Below are 21,901 nucleotides of genomic sequence, written 5' to 3'. Positions count from 1 at the left end.
ATATTAATAGTTTTATGTCGGTGCTTCATGCTTCCAGTCCAGTAACTAAAAGTCAGCAGGTTACTTTAAAACTACTCAATATGCGTCGTCAAGTGATCCTTATTATGTCAACTCGTTCTTCAACAGCGGTGTCAAATAGATTTTTCTTATTTTCTACAAGTAATACAAAGTTATTTCTGTACTTATTTATGGCGGCAGTAAAAACTTTCATTGGTTTCTAAAAACCTGTAAAATTCAGGCTTTCCTTTTTTATTACTGTCTCTACAACTTTACAACTATATAATGGAACCATGATAAAATGTTTGGAACTTGCAGGGCGTTGGACGAAAATCCCTTTAACGGTTTTACTCTTATGCTTATTATGATACGTCAACATAAAAGTTATTATAAAATGATGCTTAGAAATCATGATATTTGATTATGTTTCCTTTATCCCAGAGCTCAATAACTTTTGCACACATTTAACAATATAGTAACTAACTGGGCACACACACACACGCGCACTGTTACACTGATTGGCGCTCTTAAAATCAGGTTGGACAATCTTTTATACAGCAATAGTAGTTTGGCTTGGCGTGCCATAAATTCCACAAGACGTCAGGATGCGTTTTGTTTGATTGTGGCTCATTCGTGCTAGAGTATAGTCTGCAAATATGTACACAGATGTTCGCATGTGCTTACAGCAGCAAATGCGATGAGATTCAGTGATTATGACAGGCAAGAAAGATGACTGAAGTCACTATTATGCAATTTCAACCAATTTAACATTATTATCTGATAAGAGTCTTTGTCCATCAGAGTGAAAATGAAGCATTATGGATAGGATATACTTTAGATGCTATTAGTCCTAACAGAATCCCAGAACCTAACTGTTGCCACAAAAATGTCCCTCATACCTCAATACACCAATTACATGAGCTGCCACTGTCAGGATAACAAGAAGCAAAGTAAAAGGCATCAAGTTTTTTTTTGTTTTCTTTTTTGCATTATTTACTCCACCATCAGCTGCCAACACACCAATGGGTGAAGCGAAATATCTAACCACATCAGACATTTTTAGTCTCTAGTTTCCACAGTTGGTTCTCTGAGCATCATCAAAACCATAATTTCATATTTTAATCTTAGGTAAGCCTGGCAAGGTTCCGATTGAAATGTTTAAATTCGTTTACCTTACTATTATATATATTTATTTATTGGTATTTTTATTTTTCTGTTGCAGAGTCATCAATCACTGTTCAGCATTACAAGATACTTGCATTTTTTTTACAATGAAATTACTTTTAAAGTGACATCTTCTGATGTTTTTCTTATTTAATGCGATTATAAAATGTTTTATATTTTAAATTCTACATTCATTTCAGTATTGTTACTTCATATTTTATGTTCCGTAACTTAATAAACTATTTCTCTGACTTCCTGTAACCAATAGTCCAATATCCTTCATTTCTGACCAACTCAAATTTCTCTGATTTTTCTTTTTTACATTTCATTATTATATTTCCTGCTTAGAAAATGAATCCTTCTGTAAAGTACAATGACTGACAGCATACATTTTTATATCCAGGAAACATTTCATGTGCTCCACATGGTGTGTTTCACACAGCAAGGTTCAATAGAAAACTGGTCTTTCTAGAAGTCTTCAACCAAAATAAAGCTTTATTTTCACATTACTAAGCATTTTTTAAGCTGTCAGATGAAGTGAGGATGTCAAGTTAAGGAAATAATACATAAAAGATATAGTTTAATTTTTTTACCATTTTTAAGAACATTCTGCTGTGCATGAATAAGGACAATTACAACAGTTTTAAATTTTCACTACAGTGCTGCTGACTAAAACATATTCTAAAATTTTTAATATATTAATACTGAATCTAAAGGTTCATCAATAAAAACTCCAGTTTGGTGAATGATATTAAGTGTTAAAATAGGAGGGTGTGATTAGATTACACTAAAACTAGTCTTGCAGATCTAAAGATTCTTCTAGTTCATAGTGATTAAGATTAGGAGATGCTGAACAGTTCTTAAATCCTGACAAAACAGACAAGTTACATTTTATTCAAACCTTTCAAATGTTTTCCTCATTTATTCAGGTTCTGTAAGACATTTCTCAGCAGCCAAATGTTTATAGAAGTATCATATATTCTAAAGCATTCTAAAGAAGGAAAATGCTTACATAAGGCCACATAAGAAAAGTTCAGAAGATCACCTTCAAGTCTCTGCTATAATACAAGGATAGCGAGTGGTGACAAGTTAAAGGGGTAGCTTCTTTAACTGCTTCCTTTCCAACTGATTATCTATAGAAAATATATCTTAAAGTGTAAAAAGAAGGAAAGTTTAAGATACAAGTATGAGAATATTTTGTTGAAAAATTCCTCAAGATAACTGGATATTTATTCGGTGATAACTTGCCGAGACCGTTGGGCACCCACAACAGTCAAGTAACAGAAAAGACCAAGGTTCTGAAGTTTCTACTGGAAAACAGGGAGGTATTACCAAAAGGTTTGAGTCCTCCTATGGGACAGCAGTAAGTCTATGAACTTATAATGCATAATCTGGGGTTCGTTTCCCCACAGTGGACATAGCATATAGCTCAATGTGGCTTTCCTCCGAAACTAACAAACAAACAAAACCAAGAGGTTTGGAAAACAGGGAGGTGTTACCAGTTTCAAGAAAGTTATTGAAGCATCTACAATTTTTTTTTTGGTGAAAATATGGAACAACTTTTGTGAGCTTGTTTTTGAAGTTTTCAGAGTTGACATAATATGTCTCTATTTTGAAAATAGTATTGAGTCTCTTGTTGATTAGAAATTTCATACAGATTACCATTAACAAGATGATACCATACTTATATGTCACTTGGATAAAGCTTATGCATAAGTTGAATTTCTCTGTGAAACTACATATTTGTACTAAAATATTTATATATAAGAATTTTTCTACATGAAATTACTAACACACTCTTGTTCTGATGTCATGTATTAATACTCAGTACACACTGCAGCCTCATGATGTGTACCAGATGTGTAAAGCAAGTGGTGTTAGCATTTTATGTAGCTAAACCATAATTGTTTTAAAAATAATCTTTTTTTAACCATAATACAAATAACTAATTTAAGAATGTCACAGAAGCTTATTTTAGATTTTGTCTGAAAATTTATTCCCATTTTAACTTATACATGCTATAAGTCATGTGATTATACAAGTCCTCAATTCTTTTATTGAATAAGAAGTCCATCTTGTTCTTCAGTTCACTCGTAGCCTCTGTAATATAATGGTTATACATCTTCATTAAAAAAAATACATGACTTCTGAAACATTACAGATAAATATAATTAAATGAAAAAACAGCATATGATATCGATCTAATTCTTTACATATAAAACTAGTATTAGGTTAACCTCAACACAGGTTACATTTTAATCAGCAAATTCATATGTTCTTTTTAATAAATAAATATTTTCCATTATGTACAACTAATCTCGTGAATCGACACTTGATTTTATATATGTCTCTTATCTTGTCTTTACTAACCTCATGGTGGTAGGCTATTTTATACTTATGTAAGCTCTGACAAAACAAATTATATGTTGGCTGTTTTAAAGCTACTAGAATTGAAAAAAATAATTACATTTCAAAGCTTATAAAATCAAAATTCTAATAAACACATACTCTTAATAAACATCAATAATAAAAAAAATCACATTTTTAACCCTTAGACTGCCATTATCGTCAAATGAGGATTTACTACAAACTGCTGATATTGTCAATTTATGATATATGCTTTACCGCCTTGTCACTACAGGGATAGTGTGTGCATTTGTTTGTAAGTACCAAGTAACCATAGAATCCTTAGTTCCAAGCTAATAACCATGGTAGAACCACATCCTTTGACTTCTCGAACTGGTTTGAAGTGTAAACTCGCCCCCTCCTTAACACCGACCAAAATTACTAAGATGTTAGATAAGTATTATGATGGAGAAACTCTTTAGATGATTCTGGCCCAGAATTCATTGTACAGGAGGAGGTAGTAGAGAGTGATGTGCATTTAATGGATATGGAGTTATTGAGTAAGAGCAGGGAGAGTTTGGCTGGGGTGCATGCTGGGCTCTCTGGTGTTGCCATAAGCTGTCCCAAGAGAGATGACCCAGCAACTCCTCAGTAAGGACAACGCTTTGTCTGGTGTAAGGGCAGTAATTATGTGTCCAATAACCCTTTTGTTCTACACAACAATGTACAAATAACTGAAGAGTACTACGAGATAAACTACTTCCAACTATTCTTTGACAGAACTCTTGTGAACCATATTATAAGTGAAACAAACAAATACTATCAATTTTGTAAAGACATTGAAGCTATACCACCTTTTTCTAGAATGCAGACGTGGAGAGACACTGTTATAAGTGACTTTTATACCCTCTTGACTTTCATTATGCTTACGTCACATGCTGAAAAAGCACATCAAAGATTATTGGAAAACAGGTGCTCTGATAAACACAGAAGTATTTAATAAATATCTGGCACATGATATATACTTCTTTGCTTTCTGCACATGGCAGTGAATGAGACCATTGATGTTAGTGACTGACTGTGTAAAACAAGAAATACGTTTTCATATACATCAAGAACAAGTGCACCAAAACCTTCATGCTTTTTCAGAAGTTGTCACAGACGAATCTTGTTTTATTCAAAGGCTGTGTCAGTATCAAGCAATACATTCCCAGTAAATGACACCATTTTGACCTAAAGTTATTCATGCTTTATGACTGTAAAACAGAGATGATTCTTGACATGATTTTTTACATGAGTAAGGCCACAAACATTCCACAGAAAGACCTATTTGGACTGTTGGGTGTTGTGGTCAAGACAATGATGAACAGGTTTTGGGGGCAAGGTCATATTTTGTACCTAGACAATTGGTACACATCACCTTCTCTCTGCCAATATCTCTTTGACAATAACAATGGTGTTTGTGGTACAGTGCAGGCAAAGCAAACATTTATGCCAGACTTCCCTGCATGTATTCAGCCTGTAAGTTGCCAACTGTGGAAGACAGACACAGTGCTGGCAATAAAATGGCACGATAAGAGTATGTTGATGATAGCGTACAAAGGAAAAATGGTAGACAGTGGAAAAGTTCACTTCAGCAGTAATGAGAAAATTATGCAGCCAGATGTGGTGTTTGATTATACATATAACATGCAGCTGGTGGACAAGTCAGACGTGATAGTAGCATCAGTGGAATGTGTACAAAAGTGCATCAAATGGTACAAGAAACTCTTTTTTTTATTTAGTGGATGCCTCCATACTCAATGCCTATACCTTGTACCTAGTGAAAATAAGTAAAAATATGTCTTTGTGAATTTAGTCACAACATGGTGTACCGGCTCCTGGCACTATATGGGACTCCTGTGGCTACTCACAGTGGTTGTAGAAGCTCCCATGTAGACTTGACAAACAGGTTTTGTGTTATGAACATGATCAGTCATCACTATGTAGTACAGTTGCTAGCTATTGCATTCAGGAAAAGTGTACAATGTTAGTATTAGGTCTGCATGCACACTGTCCTCTACTAGCAGAAGAGAAAGCTCACTACACACATGTGCAAGGAATGTGAAGTGCCACTGTGTGTTGGAGACTGTTTTAGGGATTAACATACGCTAAAAAAATATTGAAAACATCACACACTGAAGTGATGAAAGTGTAAATAGTGTATAATAAACTGTAAGTTGAAGATAAAAATATAAGTTTGTAAGTAAAACTTATTCCGTTAAAGTGTGTATCTTTTGGGCTGTGCTTTCATGTAAATGCTCATAAGGTGCAAAAAACTAAGTATAGTGTAAATTATAGTGTCCCAATGTATCCTAGAACATTATAAAAGTGTAGACAAGCAATACACACCCCACTATGATATGTAATATCCATGATCCAGGTACAGAAGATGAAGTTCTGGGCAACCCAAGGCAAGACTTTATGAGCATGCCAAAGTGAAAGTAGCCCACTTACAGTGTTTGTCTGTTTTCATATATACTTATATTTCTGTAAGGTAAATTAAAACAATTTTAACTTTTATATTTTTGGCACACATGATAGTGGTGGCTAGAAATATTTGATCAGCAGTTTAAGGGTTAAAAACAAAATACTACCTCCCAAAAGTTAGCTTGTTACACGACAGATTTTACTTAGATAAATTCCATTTATTTTATCCAAATAGATACAAAGTAATAAAATTAACTGCTATTCAACTCAAATGGTCATTATCTGCAGTCTAATAGACACTATGGCTTAGAAATATATTAATTAACAGAGCCACTGTATTTTCAATTTTTTTCTGAAAATACACTTGTGTTTCTTAGTGTTATAGATCTATAATTCTTCTATAACTGCAAATGTTTTTACATCTGCTATAACAAAGCAACTACCACCTTAAACTTAAATTAAGTTTTTATCTACTAATGCTGGACTGATATCAAACATACTAGGCATACCAGTAAACACCTGCTAACTCTCAAGTGATAAACAAGTTATTACCTTATAACATCTGCTATATCCCAGCTGGTGTCCAAAACCAATGGGCCTTCAATTGTTACTCCATCCTTTGTGACAGTAGCAATTTGATACTAATGAGGAAAAAATAAAATAATATAACAATATCCATAAACCCTGAAAATACAGGTGACCACATGTAAACAAAGTTAGTCACCAAAATCCTTAAGTGTCTTATCTCTGGAGGACATTCCTACATATCGATAAATATTTTCTTATCCATTTTTAACATATCATTTTTAAGTAAAATACAATAATTATTTCATGGATGGAAAATTATAGTGAAGTACAGAAATTAGCTTAATTCAGTAACGAACAATAAAAATTAAGGAAACTGTAAAATGTACATTCATTGAACATTTTAGAATCATCTCATTTCATCTTCTGCAAAGTTCAAAAGTAATTTCAGGAGAGAAAGAAAAATGAAAACTTGTAATTCGCATAGAATTTATTGACTAACAAGGAAAATTCATTGGAACGACAAAATAAAATTAAGCAATACTAGAAACATTAGAATAAGTGTTAGTCAGTTGAAGTGTATTCGTAGCTCAAAACAGATCAAATGTTTCTTCTATTAAAAGTATTACATCTGATTGATATATTGAAGATGTTATACGAAAGAGATACTGTGGTTACTTTTCTTACTTGTATGCATAGGAAAATTAAAATGTGATTCATGAAAACATTTCACAACAACAACAAAAAAACAACAATCTCACCATCTTTGATCAACACCCTTCTTTTAATAAGTGATTCTGTTACACAATTTGAGTTAACTAACCATAAACCAAAAATAATGACATGTCCAGATTATACCAGTTAAACTTAGATCCAAGTTTTGTCTAACAGTTGAAGTAAGGATAACTTCTTTTAGCCTCAGTCCAATTAAATATAAAATATAACCAAATTATACCTACAATAAATAAAGAAAAAATATCACACCCAGTCATAAAAAATTACAGAAATGTTGGGACAGCTGACATGTGAACACATGTACTTAACTGAAAGTATGTTTACAACATGCCTTGAATCTTTCACATTATATCCATAGGCCAGAATAGACAAGTGTTGAAAGTGCCAATGGGACTACAAAAGCCCTAGGTCACCTGAATTATATGATACATTAAGAGTATATCAGACCACAAAAGAAAGTCAGATGAAAAAAAACAACAAAACAATGTTGAATGATATTTCAGAGTGAAGTTTTGGAATGGTTACAACCGGTAAGAAAATCAATGATAACAGTAAAACAAACCGATATGGTTCACATATCAATCCAGAAGATGTCTGTCAAAGTGAGGGGGACTAGGGATATGGGAGGAAATTGCCGAGTTAGTTAAACCACCTTTCATAATCTGAATTAATGATCACAGCCCTCAACTGATACACCACTATAAGAAGATAACCAAAAAGGGGCTTCTGAGTCAAGTTCAGTAGGAACTATGTAGGTGTTATGATTGTCCAGTGAAAAGAACAATAACTCTGTTTACTAATCAACAGAATGGACCAAGTAACAAAATTTTAAATTAAATAACTTTTATTTCATCTTAGTTTTAAAACAACACTAACCCCCCACCCACACTCACCCTTTCTTTTTTGAACAGAAAGTGTAACCAGATAGTAAAGAAAACACTACTTCTGACAATGCACTCTTGCACAATAATGAGTGACTCAAAAAAATCATATATTATCAATTATTACAATTCAGGAAAAAAACCATTAAAACAGGAAGACAGCAGAAAAATAAAGCAATAATACCAAACAATGCAGGAAAAAAAACAAAGTTTCATGGGGTGGTCTTTATTCTGGCTCACCCTAATGATCACAATAAGCAACACACACAGATATACCTATATATGAACACACCCCTGAAGCACTAAACCAGACACTAAGTGGTACATTTCACGAAAAAGACCATAACCAAGAACTAAAAAGTTGGTTATGGTGTTTTTTTCAATAATTTTTAGAGAGGATCAAAAGACAAACATTCCTTAAGTACTAAGTGAGCATACTTCCATATAACAAAGCAACTATCAATTCTAACATGACAGAGCAACTTGCTTGAGTCTTTGCTATTCTACAACAAAGGATAAGCCAGAGGAATAAAGTAGGAAATGAAGAATCTACTTCTTGCATATGTTCAAGCAATTGTCACAAACACACACATCTTGTGATCTGTTTTCCTGTCACTGTTTCCTTAAGTTGATCTACTATTTGAATTTAGTTCTTTATGTGGTATATTACGAACTCTATCTAGTAACCCATGTCTTAACTCTTTCAGCATGGCCTCAGTTATTTGGACCGACCTCGTAACCATTTCGTGCTTGTTATAGTTTTCATGCTATAACTTTTAAATTAGTAAGCGAATGTCAATAAGATGTTGTAGATTATCAGTAAACATTACAATGCTTTCATACACAAAATATGAATTTTTTTTATTATTATTAAGTCTTAAGGTTTGCAAAGCAATGTTTTTCTCATGCCTTTTTTTTTCTTTCCATATGTTGCCTATCTGTCATGCAAAGTAATTTTCATTTTAAGATTAAAAATACTTTTATGCATCAGAAAAATTTCAAATTTCACATGCAAAATTTTTATAATGTCCAGATAGTTATCAATCATCTCTTAAGAAAAAACTTTATATTTTATCTGTTATTTTCAGTAATTAATCTCTATATGGAATCGGTAGATTTGACCAATCTTGCAACCACCATAAAAAATAAGGAAATAAATGTAAATTATTCCTCTTTCATTCTAGAATGAACACAAATTATAACACAAAAAACATAAATGTTTAGATTAAATAACTTAAATCTCATAACATTTATGTATATTTATTATTTTTATTATGTTGACCTTTCAGCTGTGCCTGGCTAACAATAGAGAAGGTACAATAACGTGGCTCACGTGCACTCATGTTACTATATCAAATAACATAAACTGACCTTTGGTCTGTACTAAGTAACTTGTCTCAGCTGTGTTTTAGTAGACTAGTATTTTGTAAAATACAGTCACATTTCAATTATTATACATCATATATGTATATAGATTATTGCTATTTTGAAATAATTTCTTAAACTTATTTTTCTTAAAACATAGAACAGTAAATAAAGAAGCAAACAATTATCTCTTCTAGTAATGACCTTTGTACTTGGTTGCTGTTTGACATAGGTTGCTAAGCCTTTAAAAATTTTGCATGTGGAAGATATGAAACAAAACAATTTTTTTAGGTTCTATATATATACATTTGAATAACTAAAAAATCACAAATTACTACATCAATACCATAGAATTCCACTATAATTTATCAAGCTTAGTAACTAAGATGTATTTCAGTCTAAAAAATATGAAATTTCAAGCAAACTAAAGACACACCCTACCTCCTTTAAATCTTGGTTCAAAAGAAAGAAATGGCTTCCTAAGAATTTAAAATGGCTGAGAAAGCCACTAGGGGGACATTCTGAGCTTCCATTTGGTTATTCATGTCATATATAGAAGTAAGGGTATATAAGGGAGCATTTCCAAAAATAGAAAGAGGTGAGTGGGGTGCCACTGTGAGTTATATCTTAGAAAAGACAAAAGATAAGACCTTCTTATTTTATATTCTAGCTTGTCAACATGGGTAATTTGAGTTACTAATTCATATGAAACTATAGACTTAGTATTTTGACTTCACAAACATATAATTTGAATTAGTGCTGCATTCAACATACCACATGACACACAAAAACGATGTTTAACTGCATTATTTTCATATTTACTTTTAAATTGAGAAATGTATAATGCTAAAATTATAATTATAATCTAGTTTGATACCAAAATTATTGACATAAATTCATGAAATATTAGTTCAATAAAATTTTGAATGCGAGTCAACAAAAGAGATGACATGGCCTTTCACTCCTGACCCATCTCAAAATTGTTAATTGTGCACTTTATTTTTTTTATAACCCACTAAGTGGAAAATAATATTTTTTTTACTATTCCCATAAATTGCACAACCATTTAAGAACAGCAAACAAACAGAGAAGGAAAAATCAACCATACATGCTGACAGTTTGGTTTCAAAGTAAAATAACTGTAGATCTATGACTGCTGTTGTCACTGCTTTACAAGATTTAAATTCAGAACTAATATCTTTCAGACTGATCTGAAGATGTCTATTTTAAATAAGTCCAAAAAGAACTAGTGATTATAACATCAATGTTACTTCATCTATACTCAGCTATCACAAAAATCCAGATATTATTCGTGATTTTTATAATATTATTCCAACTCCAACCTTATCTTTAGAACCAATGAAGTCTCAAAACTGACACCTTTAACAAAACAATCCAATAGCTACAAACAGTAACTCCCATTTCTGTAACACACCAGTTTCTGATAATTGTCAAAAAAAGACTTCATAAAAAGGTATGTGTGTGTTAAATACATCTACCCTTAAAGTATTATGCCTTCCTGTTTAACGATTATTTACACCAGAACAACGTTAAAAACAAATCTCTAAAAGTACTCTAGGCAATTTCCACTCTACTCAGTTGTGATTAGTTCAGTAGAGTTACTTTTAATATCATTGATAAAGGAAAGTAGGAATAACTTAAGCATCAGGGATTGCATCAGAAATAACTAAGGAACTTAAATCTTTCTTATCACATTATTCATCAAAGGAAACAATTTCTAAGGTGCAACTTTGTCAGAATTTTAAAATAGATATATTCTTTTTTGCCAATTGTCAAATTAAAAGGCTTTTACTTATACTTCTTAATAGTATAAATATATACTTTGTCATTGTTGAGCTTAGGATTCCTCTACAGTTGGTGTCTGTGACTTGTTAGCAATAAATTCATAAATAAACAAACAGCATGCACTTCACTTGTTTTCAAAATTATATATATATATTCGAAACATGTTAAACGTATGTACAACAATATCTTCACACTATAGATATTATAGGCATATCATAAACATTATATATGTAGTTCTCTTCTTTTTGTCAAAAGTCCACTTAGGCCTATTCAACCACTCTAGAATTGCAGTTGACAAACTGAACTATCTTCTCTATTACTATCACACTAGTATTCTGTGTGTGATTTACTTACAATTGTGGCACGAGTTACCGTAATTGATTGGTCTTCTTTCTTCAAGATATCTTCTGTTCCTTTTGTCAAAGTGTATTCAGGCCGATTCAGTTACTTTAGAACCACACTTTGACGGAATAAATTATTATTCTTATCTCCTTTTCTACTGTTAGTCTTAATCTAACATATTAAATGTTAAGCCTATGTCAATCATTACGCCTATCACTTCTAAGGTAATTAACTTCATGCTGAACTTTTCCTTGGCCTATGACTTTACTCTTTTTTTTGTTTTATCTGTCTGCTATTGTCTGTCTCACTATTTATATTTTATCACCTAATCATCTGCCCGCCTTCTATATTCTTGATGTCAATGTATTGCATGTGATGTTCGATAGTCTCAACATCAATGAATTATTAACAAAATTTCCTACAATCGTTTGCTTTTAACTCTTAGTAAAACAAAAACTAAACAATAATACAATATTCACTCACAAAAATAAATTAATCAATAATATTTAAATTAAACTGTCTTTTATGTCACAACAAACTTCTTAAGTAATGGATTTTCCCTTTGGATTGACTATACAAATTGGACAGCTAAAAATAATCAAAAACCTATTCTGAAATGTTTAAAATATCAAAACATATCCATGCTGCTTACAAGTACAGACTCTTCCAAAGGTGCCATATATGCAATCAACAATCATATTGACAGGTGGAGTAATGTATCTTACCACTTTTAATGTGGTCACGGAACTGAGACTAAAGCTAAAAATCATTTTGTAACTTATTGTGCTCATGCTTTTTACCACAAATCATAACTCGCTGTCTTAACATGAATATTACCTTTCACTCAGAATGACTCGTTAAAGGCTTCATAAATTTCCAGACAAATCTTTAGTAGTTTTTTGTGTTAAACAGACTTGAAATGTTTACTAAACATTTGTCAAATGTCACAAAGACACACTTAGTACAATCACAATTATAGTATGTATAGTTTCATGGTTATAAAGTCGGTTAAAATGATTGAGCCCATACACAGAGCTGAATAGACATAAGGTCCAGTAATCTTTTCAGGTAAAATATTTAACAGGAATACCACTATTATTGAACAGAATGAGACTATTAATGGCTGGAGATGGCTTGAATGGGTAATGAAGAAAAACTTGGTACCTTGTCGAAACGTTGTAAATTTGCTGTTATGTTAAACTTATATTAAAGTTTTTCTTCATTACTCATTCAAGCCATCTTCAGCCATTATTATTCTCAAAGTGGGTTCCTCGTCATCGAATTAGAATGAGACTATGAAGAGTTAATATCACATACTATCAATAAGATGCTCCTAGAGTTCAAGATCTAAACTAATAGCGGTATGAACCTGGGTATGACATTTCTCAGCAAAACTACAATTAGAATGGACTAATAAATGAATAAGCAAACCCCGATTAATGATATGTTTTGTTACTCAAAAAATAAAAATAAAATATTCAACTGATAATCATTTTGGATTTTAGAAAGCTAATGTCTTAGACAGAGCTTATGACCTCACATAATACACAAAGTGTATAAAGTACAAGAATCAAACATATTTGGCAACTGAGTCACTTTAACAGAAAAATTCAGAGTTTGCAAGTTTAACCAGGTGTAATTTTATTCATCATATTAAATTAAATATCATAGATTTTATAATAAGATAAATAAAAAATTAGGAATTTAAAAACCTACAAATAGGAATCATAAAAAAACAAGGAAACAAGACTGGAGGTACTGTAGACATTATTTACTCAAACTACAAACCCTGTTTTGGCTACATGCTGTTACCTAGAATTACATTTGGTGGAATCAAAATATGGATTTGTAGTTTGAGTAAATAATGTCTATAGTACCTCCAGCCTTATTTCTTTACTTTTTTATGATCCCTATTTGCAGGTTTCTAAATTCAGAATTTTTTATTTATCTTGTTGGCTTTTTTTCCCCTCAACTACGGAAAAAGGATTACTTGATATGGTACCTAACTTTATACATTGTAATGATAATAAACATAGCTAGTAAATAGCTGATATGGTTCATGATGATTTACTGTAACTATTGATTATTTGATCGCATTAGTTGGAAGTGTAAAATGTTGAACTGCATCTGGAGATTTGTTTGAGAATATAGAGCATTTATAGTTTCCATGTAACTAAATTCTCTCTATATAAGTCTAACATGTGTGTATTTTATGCATTTTTATATATGTACAGCCTTAGAAGTCAATAGTAAATGTTTTAAAGTGTTGTTTCAACAGTATCTGTATTATTTAAGGTGTTATTTTTCCAAAGTTCTATTAGGGTTTTGTGCAATTCCTTACAATCCCTATTATGAACCACTATTGTAGTTCATGATAACAGGTCTTTCAACTGTTTCAATTTCAGGATGAAATCATCTATTTAAAATTAATAAGTTACATCCTCTGTAGATACATATTGTACACTTATTAGGGTTAGTGCGTGTTAAGCTGAGGAAAGCTTGTTAGTTATTTTAACTCTGTATGATTAACATAAGAAATGTCATTCTTACTCCTATGTGACCTTACTCCTGTCGTTTGTAAAACAGCTTTAAATGTTTACCTTAATTTAAGTTCAAAATTTTTTAACTGAAATTTTTATATTAAAAGTTTAATGCCTCAGGTACATTTTGTACTTAACAGTTTCATACACAACAAACATGAAAATCGAAATGGTGTATTTAAGTGATTTACACTCACAAAAAAGAAACCTATCATTCTATAGATATTTGAAGAACTTGTAGCATTCTGCCACAATTTAATTCTTCGTATTTGTAGCTGACACTGATTATGCCCCAATGAAAGAATAGACCATTTCATGCTTTTACTTGTTGTTAAACAAATGTTAAACAATTCTATTCAAACATGAAATAAAACATACATAAAATTCTCTAGGAATGTGAAAAGTTAATATGCTTAAGAAACAACAGAGATATTTCATTACCATGATTTAAGCACTAAAATGTTAAGAACACTTTCAACTTTTGAGAACTTGTAACCATAAAATATTGTTTGGAACAAAGCACTCATATATTTCACTTAACAATATCTTACTTATAATGAGCAATTTATTGTACTTATCTGTTAATAAGCAGACTTCTGGATCCTGAGCCACATAATTACCCAAATGTTGAAACTACACTAAACTATACACTCTTAAAAAACATACCTACTGGTACCATCTACTCAGTAAGCAGAATTCCAAACAAAATAAGTTTGTAAAAATTTTTTTTTATTTTTAACAAAAATTCAAAAGATCAAAAACAACAACAAAAACAAAACAATAATATATCTGGATGTCTGAAGATTATGTCTCAGCTACTGAAATAAAAATTAAGTCATGTTTCATGCAATGAAAATTACAGATATGTTTTATAATGATTAAACTTTTGATTTATATTTTTATTTTGAGCTTTGGCTTATCTTAAGGATAACCGGACCTTATCAAAGAGTTGACAAAAAAACAAAAACAAATGGACACACATACTTTTGCATTACTTAAAATAACACCTTTATTCATTTACACAGACATATGAGCCTTAATTGATGTTAACTGGCATCCTAAAAAGAATCAGAATCTGAGCACAAAGTAATGATTTAAGTTATGCATTTGTTTTCCTAACATGAACAGTGCTTAAGTCCACAGTGTAAAACATACAAAATGCATGGTTTTCACTTAGGTATCTATAGCAACCATACTTGGCGAGAGTTTCATATCAGGACATTACTTTTAATTGTTGTGCTTGATCTTTTTCATTATTTTCACATTTAATTTAGATCATGGTCTAAGCTATTAAACTTACATGAAATTTGTTATTTTGTAGTTTTTTTTCTTTGTGTTCCTTATTTTTGTGGTACTTTGATGTTAGGGTTGTCAGAGTTCTGTATCAGAATGCAATTTCATCTTATACTGAAATTGTTGTGTTTAATTTTTTGTTTATTTTCACCTTTACTTTAACTCTTTCAGGATAGGCTCAGTATAAAATACTCAAGTTCGTATACACATTTGCACACATTTTAATGCTGTACATGTATCTTCACACAAGTTGGTAGACATTTAGTAATGATTCAAAGTCTTTTGTACACAAGAAATCAGATTTTTTTAATGAAATATTTTCACTAAACAATTGTTTGTGAAAATATCGAGTCTGTTTCATTACTAGTCTGAATGCAAAATAATTTTCATGTCATTATTAAAATACTATTCTTCGTTCCAAAAAATCTCAAATATTATTTGTGTAATCTATAAAATCTTCTAAGTACATTTCAAATGTTCGTTTTCAGTAAAACTTTATATTTTGTCAGTTATTTTCTCTACTTCAACTACATGGGGGTCTGTCAATTTGATTGACCTCATAACCACCATACAAAATTAGGAAAAAAATATAAATTATGTTTTTTCGTTCTACAATGACTACAGATTATAACACGAAAACACAAATGTTTAGTATAAAAAATTTAAATCTCATAACATTATAAATTTATAGTCGTACCTGGCTAACAATACAGAAGTCACAATGATGCAGTGCACGTGCACTCATGTTACTGTATCCAATATTATAAAACTGACATTTAGTCTTTACAAATTAGCTTGTCTTCACTGTGTTTTAGTGGACTGGTATTTTGTAAAATACAGTCACATTTCAATTATTATAAATTATATATCTATATAGATTATTACTACTTACAAACAAGTTCTTAAACATAGAACAGTAAGTGAAGAAGTAAAGCAAACAATTGTCTCTTCTTGTTATGATCTTTGTACTCGGTTGCTGCTTGACATAGGTTGCTAAGCCTTTTAATAGGGCTAATAGGTATCATTGGAGTAGAAAACTTCTACATAAATGTTTAATCTATTTTGTTTCAATGCATTTTGTTGTAACGGTAGTGTCTAGATATGAAAATCTTTCTCCAATGCTGTTTTTGGACATACATTCTTGGTTTTTATTTCAACATCTTACTTATCAAATTAATATATACATGTCTCAAAATCTAGATAGGTTAACTATCAATATGATTCCTGAATGGCTGAAGTTTTATTCAGTATTATAAAAGCATCCGAGTCTGGTTTCAGAACAGCTACAGAATTACAAATGCTTAAATGACTATGATTTCAACTTGTGTTATTTCATATAACCCCCAAAACAAACTTACTGAGTTGTATTATATTAAAACCATAAGATAAATACACACACACACACAGATATATATAAATGTAAATTAAAGGGTATGATTGCAATGCCATAATCTGGGATTAGAAATTGGAATGATTCCACTGAAATGTGAATGTTTTTCATCTCAGTTTATATATTTAAAAATAAGAAATAGACATACTTTATCAAGGGAACGTGCATCACGATAAAACAGAATCCTTAAGCATGAAAGTATTAGATTCCGTGCCTCTTCTACTGTTTGTTTTCCCTTGTTCTTTTCCCAGTGATCTCGTAAAAGAGGCTGCAACAAAAAAAAACACTTTATCATAACACTACTCAACTGGCTACAACATTACAGTAATGTAATTTACTGCCACAAGAAATAGAACTGAATACAGTGCAAATTTAATGTCAATAACACATCCAATATACAGAGCATTTGTACAATTGTTGCCCTCAATAACCATTTTGTTTTGCAACCCTATCATATTTCAACAAAAGAAAAGGATGATGTAGTCTTCTTTGTTTCTTAGCCCTAATCATAAAAAACAACTGAAACATTAACTTTTTTTTGTTTAGAAACTTATGCCATCATTTGATGATGGGCTTCTTAAACACTTCCATTTCATGAACTGTTACTGAAGAATATAACACATGGAGACATAATTACATATATAAGTAATTATATATATATAATTACATATATTTTTATGACAGTATGCTACTGGGTGGGAAAAAAAGTTTAAATAGAATACAGATAGCCATGTTTATCTATTTAAGGTTCCAGAGAAACATTAAAGCAAAACAGACAGACAAGTGTTTTCAATGTAAGTGTTCCATGACAAACATTTTTAGTTTTTATGAATGCTATTTATACAAGTTCTGCACACCTTGTTAGGAACTATACCTAATAATGTTGGGGTCACCTTTTGCCCAAATAACAATCATTACATTTTGTGACACAGAATCCACAAGGTGGGCATGAGAGGTGTCCTAAGGGATTCTTTTCCCTCATTCATTATTAATATTGTATGCAATTCATGGAATGAGGTAGGCAGATGAGATACTATACTAACGTTTCATCCATGTTCATTCAATAGATATTCAACTGGATTGAAATCTGGGGATTGTGGTAGCCATGGGAGATGGCAGAAGTCTCCAAAATGTTCCTCAAAACATGCATGCACAATTTAGGCATAGTGAATAGAAACATTGTTGTCTTGAAAGTAGCTGTCTTTATCAGGTACACACAAAACATTATTGAATTTACCTGATCAAAAATGATGCTGAGGTAAGCTGCGGAACTCATTCTACATTCTAAAGGGACCAATGGGCTCAAGATATGCCAGGAAAAATGCCCAAAACCATGACTCTACCACCAGAGACCTAGACTGTTGGGACCACACAGAAAATAATATATTGGGTATGAAAAATAATATATTGGCAAGTATCAGTCTGTGCACAAGTGTAACAAGAAATTCAACTGTCACAGCAACGAACACTGCAAATGCACGACTATGAAACATTAACATTTTCCTAAACTGATAAAGTATTTCTTCTTCTCACTGGCCTTCCAGCTGTTCAGTGTAGGATTCTAGCTTTTTCTGAGCAGAGATAAGATATCATTTCAGAAGTTAACATTTTCCTAAACTTAAAATGTATTTTCGATAGATACTTACGTCCTCTCACATTTCCCACCCATCCTCCCTACTTCCAAGATGGTTTGGTTTGATCTGACTAATTTCGAAGTGGTTAACAGCTGCAAGATTAGAGAGGGCACTAGTTATTATAGTCAGTCCTATTGTTGGGGGGTTCTGCATAATCATTTGCATGTTAGTATGCAGATATCTCACGTTAACATACATGAGAGTAAGTGGGAGTATCAAGGCAAGTGATGAGAGAAAATTTCACTGATAGAGGGCAGTATAAATCGAGGAAAGCTTTTTGTGAGAGGAGGTAAGATATCATATCAGAATGGATAATTATGCTAGTGCTTTTTTATTTGTTACAGTGTGACTATAGGCAATACTCTAATTCTGTGTATAATCTGAATCCATTGAGCTCTATGGGAACTCTACTTTTCTATATTTTCTATGTACTTAAGTGTACTCTGCACTTTTCTGTCAAAAATTGGCACCCACGTATCCTGTGTGGGTCTGGTAATAACCTCCTAGTAACATGTGATACCACGTTTGTATTATTTTTCTTGCATAACCATGTCAACTTTGTATAGCTTAAGTCCCACCACTATATGCAAATCTATACCAAACTTAAGTTGAACTGATGATGGTTATATAGTGTTAGCACACAACTGGATTTGAGTTCCCTGTGAAAGATATATTAACATTAAACATAATAGCAGAACTAATTATTTTAAGTCAGTTAACACCTGCCCAGGAAATTCTGTGAATTATCTATTCTTATGTGAAAAGATATAATCTCTCTTGCATAAAATGTTTATCAAAATTATAGTTAAATGATTTCATAAACTTTGATATGTTCTGGCTTTCAACGTAATATCAACATCATAACGACCAATACCTTAAAACTCTTTACCAACTTGTAAAAAGACAAACAACACCTAGATTTCAGACACAAACAGAATGTGGCTGTGGTTAAATCTACATTGCTTTTAACAGATAAAATCTGGTCGAAATATGTAACCAAAAAATCATATGCATAAATGGATACTACTAACAGACATTTTTATAACTCTTTACCTGAGATTATCGAAACTAAGCATGCCTGATTGTTTTCTTTTTTAAATAGCACACATCTAATTTCGTAAATGAAGTTATTATATATCTATCAAAAGTGTTCTGTAAACCTATCATTTGAAACTTATGATCAAAAAAAGAAACCATAAATGACAGAAAAAAATATTGTTCATGGCTAAAATGTCTGTTTTTAAATTCTTTGTATTAAACACCCTTTATTGTAAACTAGTTTTGATTATACATCTGAGATATATGTAATTTTCTCTCACTTTGTGAGAACATAATATTGAAAATGAAAGTTCATCAAATTTACTGCCGAATCACCCACTTTTCTAACTGCATGAGTGTTTCTGATATTTCTTAATTTGATTTATTCAAGACCTACACTTAAATGAGAAATACTTATTAGTTTGAAATTCTTTTTAAAAAACTATGACACATATTGTTATGTATAATAGAACATTGATTAATAGACACCTTGAAAAACAGGCACTGAGCCATTAAGTGCAGACATTTTCAGTCTCTTTCTTATTTCTTCTATTTATAACCAAAATAAATTTTGCAATAATGAGCTCCTTGATATTCAGAATTAATGGCAGTGTCTTCAGTCTCACTGTCTATATAGGCACTCAATAAAGTGAGCAGTTATCTTTGCATACATGTATGGCATACTGCTAAATTCCAAGCATCCCAGAAGGATGAATAATATTCAAACACTTGCGATGTTCATTTGATAAGCTATGAACCATTTACTGTAATAAACTAATAAATGTTTTCATAGCAATCTTATTACTCTGGGAAATTCTTGTTGTAAACACTGTAAGATACATAAGCTGATCAATTCCACATCGTGTTGTCGGAGCATGGGTCAAGCCTACTATTTCTGTGTGCATGCTTTGTTGCTCTCGAGAATATCATATTACGGTGTCACCTAAACGGTCTAATGACACAAGCAGTGACTTACTGCTTTATTTTCAGCAGATTTCTACTTCAGTCATTGACAGTAAAATAAACAGAAAATAAATGTTTAGCAGTTCAAACTCTTAAGAGAAGCACTTTGAAACTTTGTTACCAATAATAAAGAAAAAATGGCATAGCTAATCCACCTCATAAGACCTGTTGACAACACTCCATGTCATGGCAACATGCAACTCATGAACACCAATGTCCTACATATACAAAATGGGGGGCCTTAAAGATCAGAAACTTAGTACAATCAATATGGAATCCAGCTTTGCATGGCTCATTTTTGTCATTAAGGGCACCTTGCTATAGAAGGAATTTGGATGCAGTCGGAAGGGTGCCCTTAATGTTGAGGTTCTACTGTAATTAAGAACACAAGTTTTTGAAACATTTGGCTAATATGGTTACAAAACAAACAATAGTGTGAAAACAAAACTGTCACAATCTCTTGCTTAAATTTTTATCCTTACCTGTGCTATATAAGCTCCATAGCCTGTTGCAATAGTTGGTGCTTCAAACGCTGTTCCTAGTTTGTCAACATATCCAAGAAACCTAAAGAAAATGAAAGCAAAATTACTATGCGTGACTTCATTAATATAATTTTGTTGTGTAAACGAAACATTCTGTTTTCCCGCTTAGGAATATTATAATAAAATGAGTGGTAATGTTCAGTACCATTAAAAAAAATGAAGGGAACAAAATCATACTATTATTGTGATGAGTCCTAGTTACATGCAAGGATTTTGGTACATTATTAAACTGATGATATGAATACTAGTGCTTCAAACAACACAAAACTACATATAAAGTAAAAATTGTATTACACTGGTTTTAGTTAATCTCTAAAATTACATCAAATTATTTTTTAAGTGGCAAAAGAAATGACATTAATTATCCAAACGTAATCTCTCATTTTTGAGAATCTTATAACAGAAATTTATCATCTCTATTATTTGTTTTCTATTGCCCAGTTACATATGTTTAATGAATCATGAGATGGCTAAATAAAAAAGGATTATTCTTACACAAGTTCACTAAAACAAAACAACTTATAATGCTACAAATGGGATTTCAATACTCGCAATGGACAGAGTATAGATAGCCCATTCTTAAGCCTTGTCAATATTTCAATTACTTGTGTAGTTGGAATAACCAAAAATTTTTATTCCAGTTAGTTGATTATTTTTATGACATTGAATGACTTAAATGTTAATTTTTGATTACTTAATAATTGGAATAATCAAATACAATAACTGAAACATTAGTTGATTATTTTTTGATATTATTGATTTAATCATAATTTTGATTAAAAGTTTATTTTATGGAATACTAATGAACACAGGTAATAGATTTTAATCACCCAGCACTAATCATTGTTGTATCGTTAATCCTCTCCAGATG

At 31.4% G+C, this 21,901-nt stretch overlaps 1 protein-coding gene across 1 annotated transcript in view; it reads right to left on the bottom strand.

The window, feature by feature from the left end:
• Positions 1 to 3,133: 3,133 nt before the first annotated feature.
• LOC106463386 (proteasome subunit beta type-4-like) overlaps positions 3,134 to 21,901 on the bottom strand; it is a 32,508-nt gene continuing 13,740 nt past the window's right edge. The window contains exons 5-8 of the mRNA XM_013923410.2: positions 20,971 to 21,052; positions 17,002 to 17,121; positions 6,529 to 6,617; positions 3,134 to 3,261 (exon numbers count right to left, since the gene is read on the bottom strand). Of these exons, the coding sequence (XP_013778864.1) occupies positions 3,249 to 3,261; positions 6,529 to 6,617; positions 17,002 to 17,121; positions 20,971 to 21,052 (304 nt within the window). The 3' untranslated portion in view covers positions 3,134 to 3,248. The remainder of the gene's footprint in view (positions 3,262 to 6,528; positions 6,618 to 17,001; positions 17,122 to 20,970; positions 21,053 to 21,901) is intronic.

This window comes from Limulus polyphemus, unplaced genomic scaffold (assembly GCF_000517525.1).
Source record: "Limulus polyphemus unplaced genomic scaffold, Limulus_polyphemus-2.1.2 Scaffold1391, whole genome shotgun sequence".
NCBI lineage: Eukaryota > Metazoa > Arthropoda > Merostomata > Xiphosura > Limulidae > Limulus > Limulus polyphemus.
The sequence above is the reverse complement of the archived record's forward strand: the minus strand, read 5'-3'. Positions and strand labels throughout refer to the sequence as shown.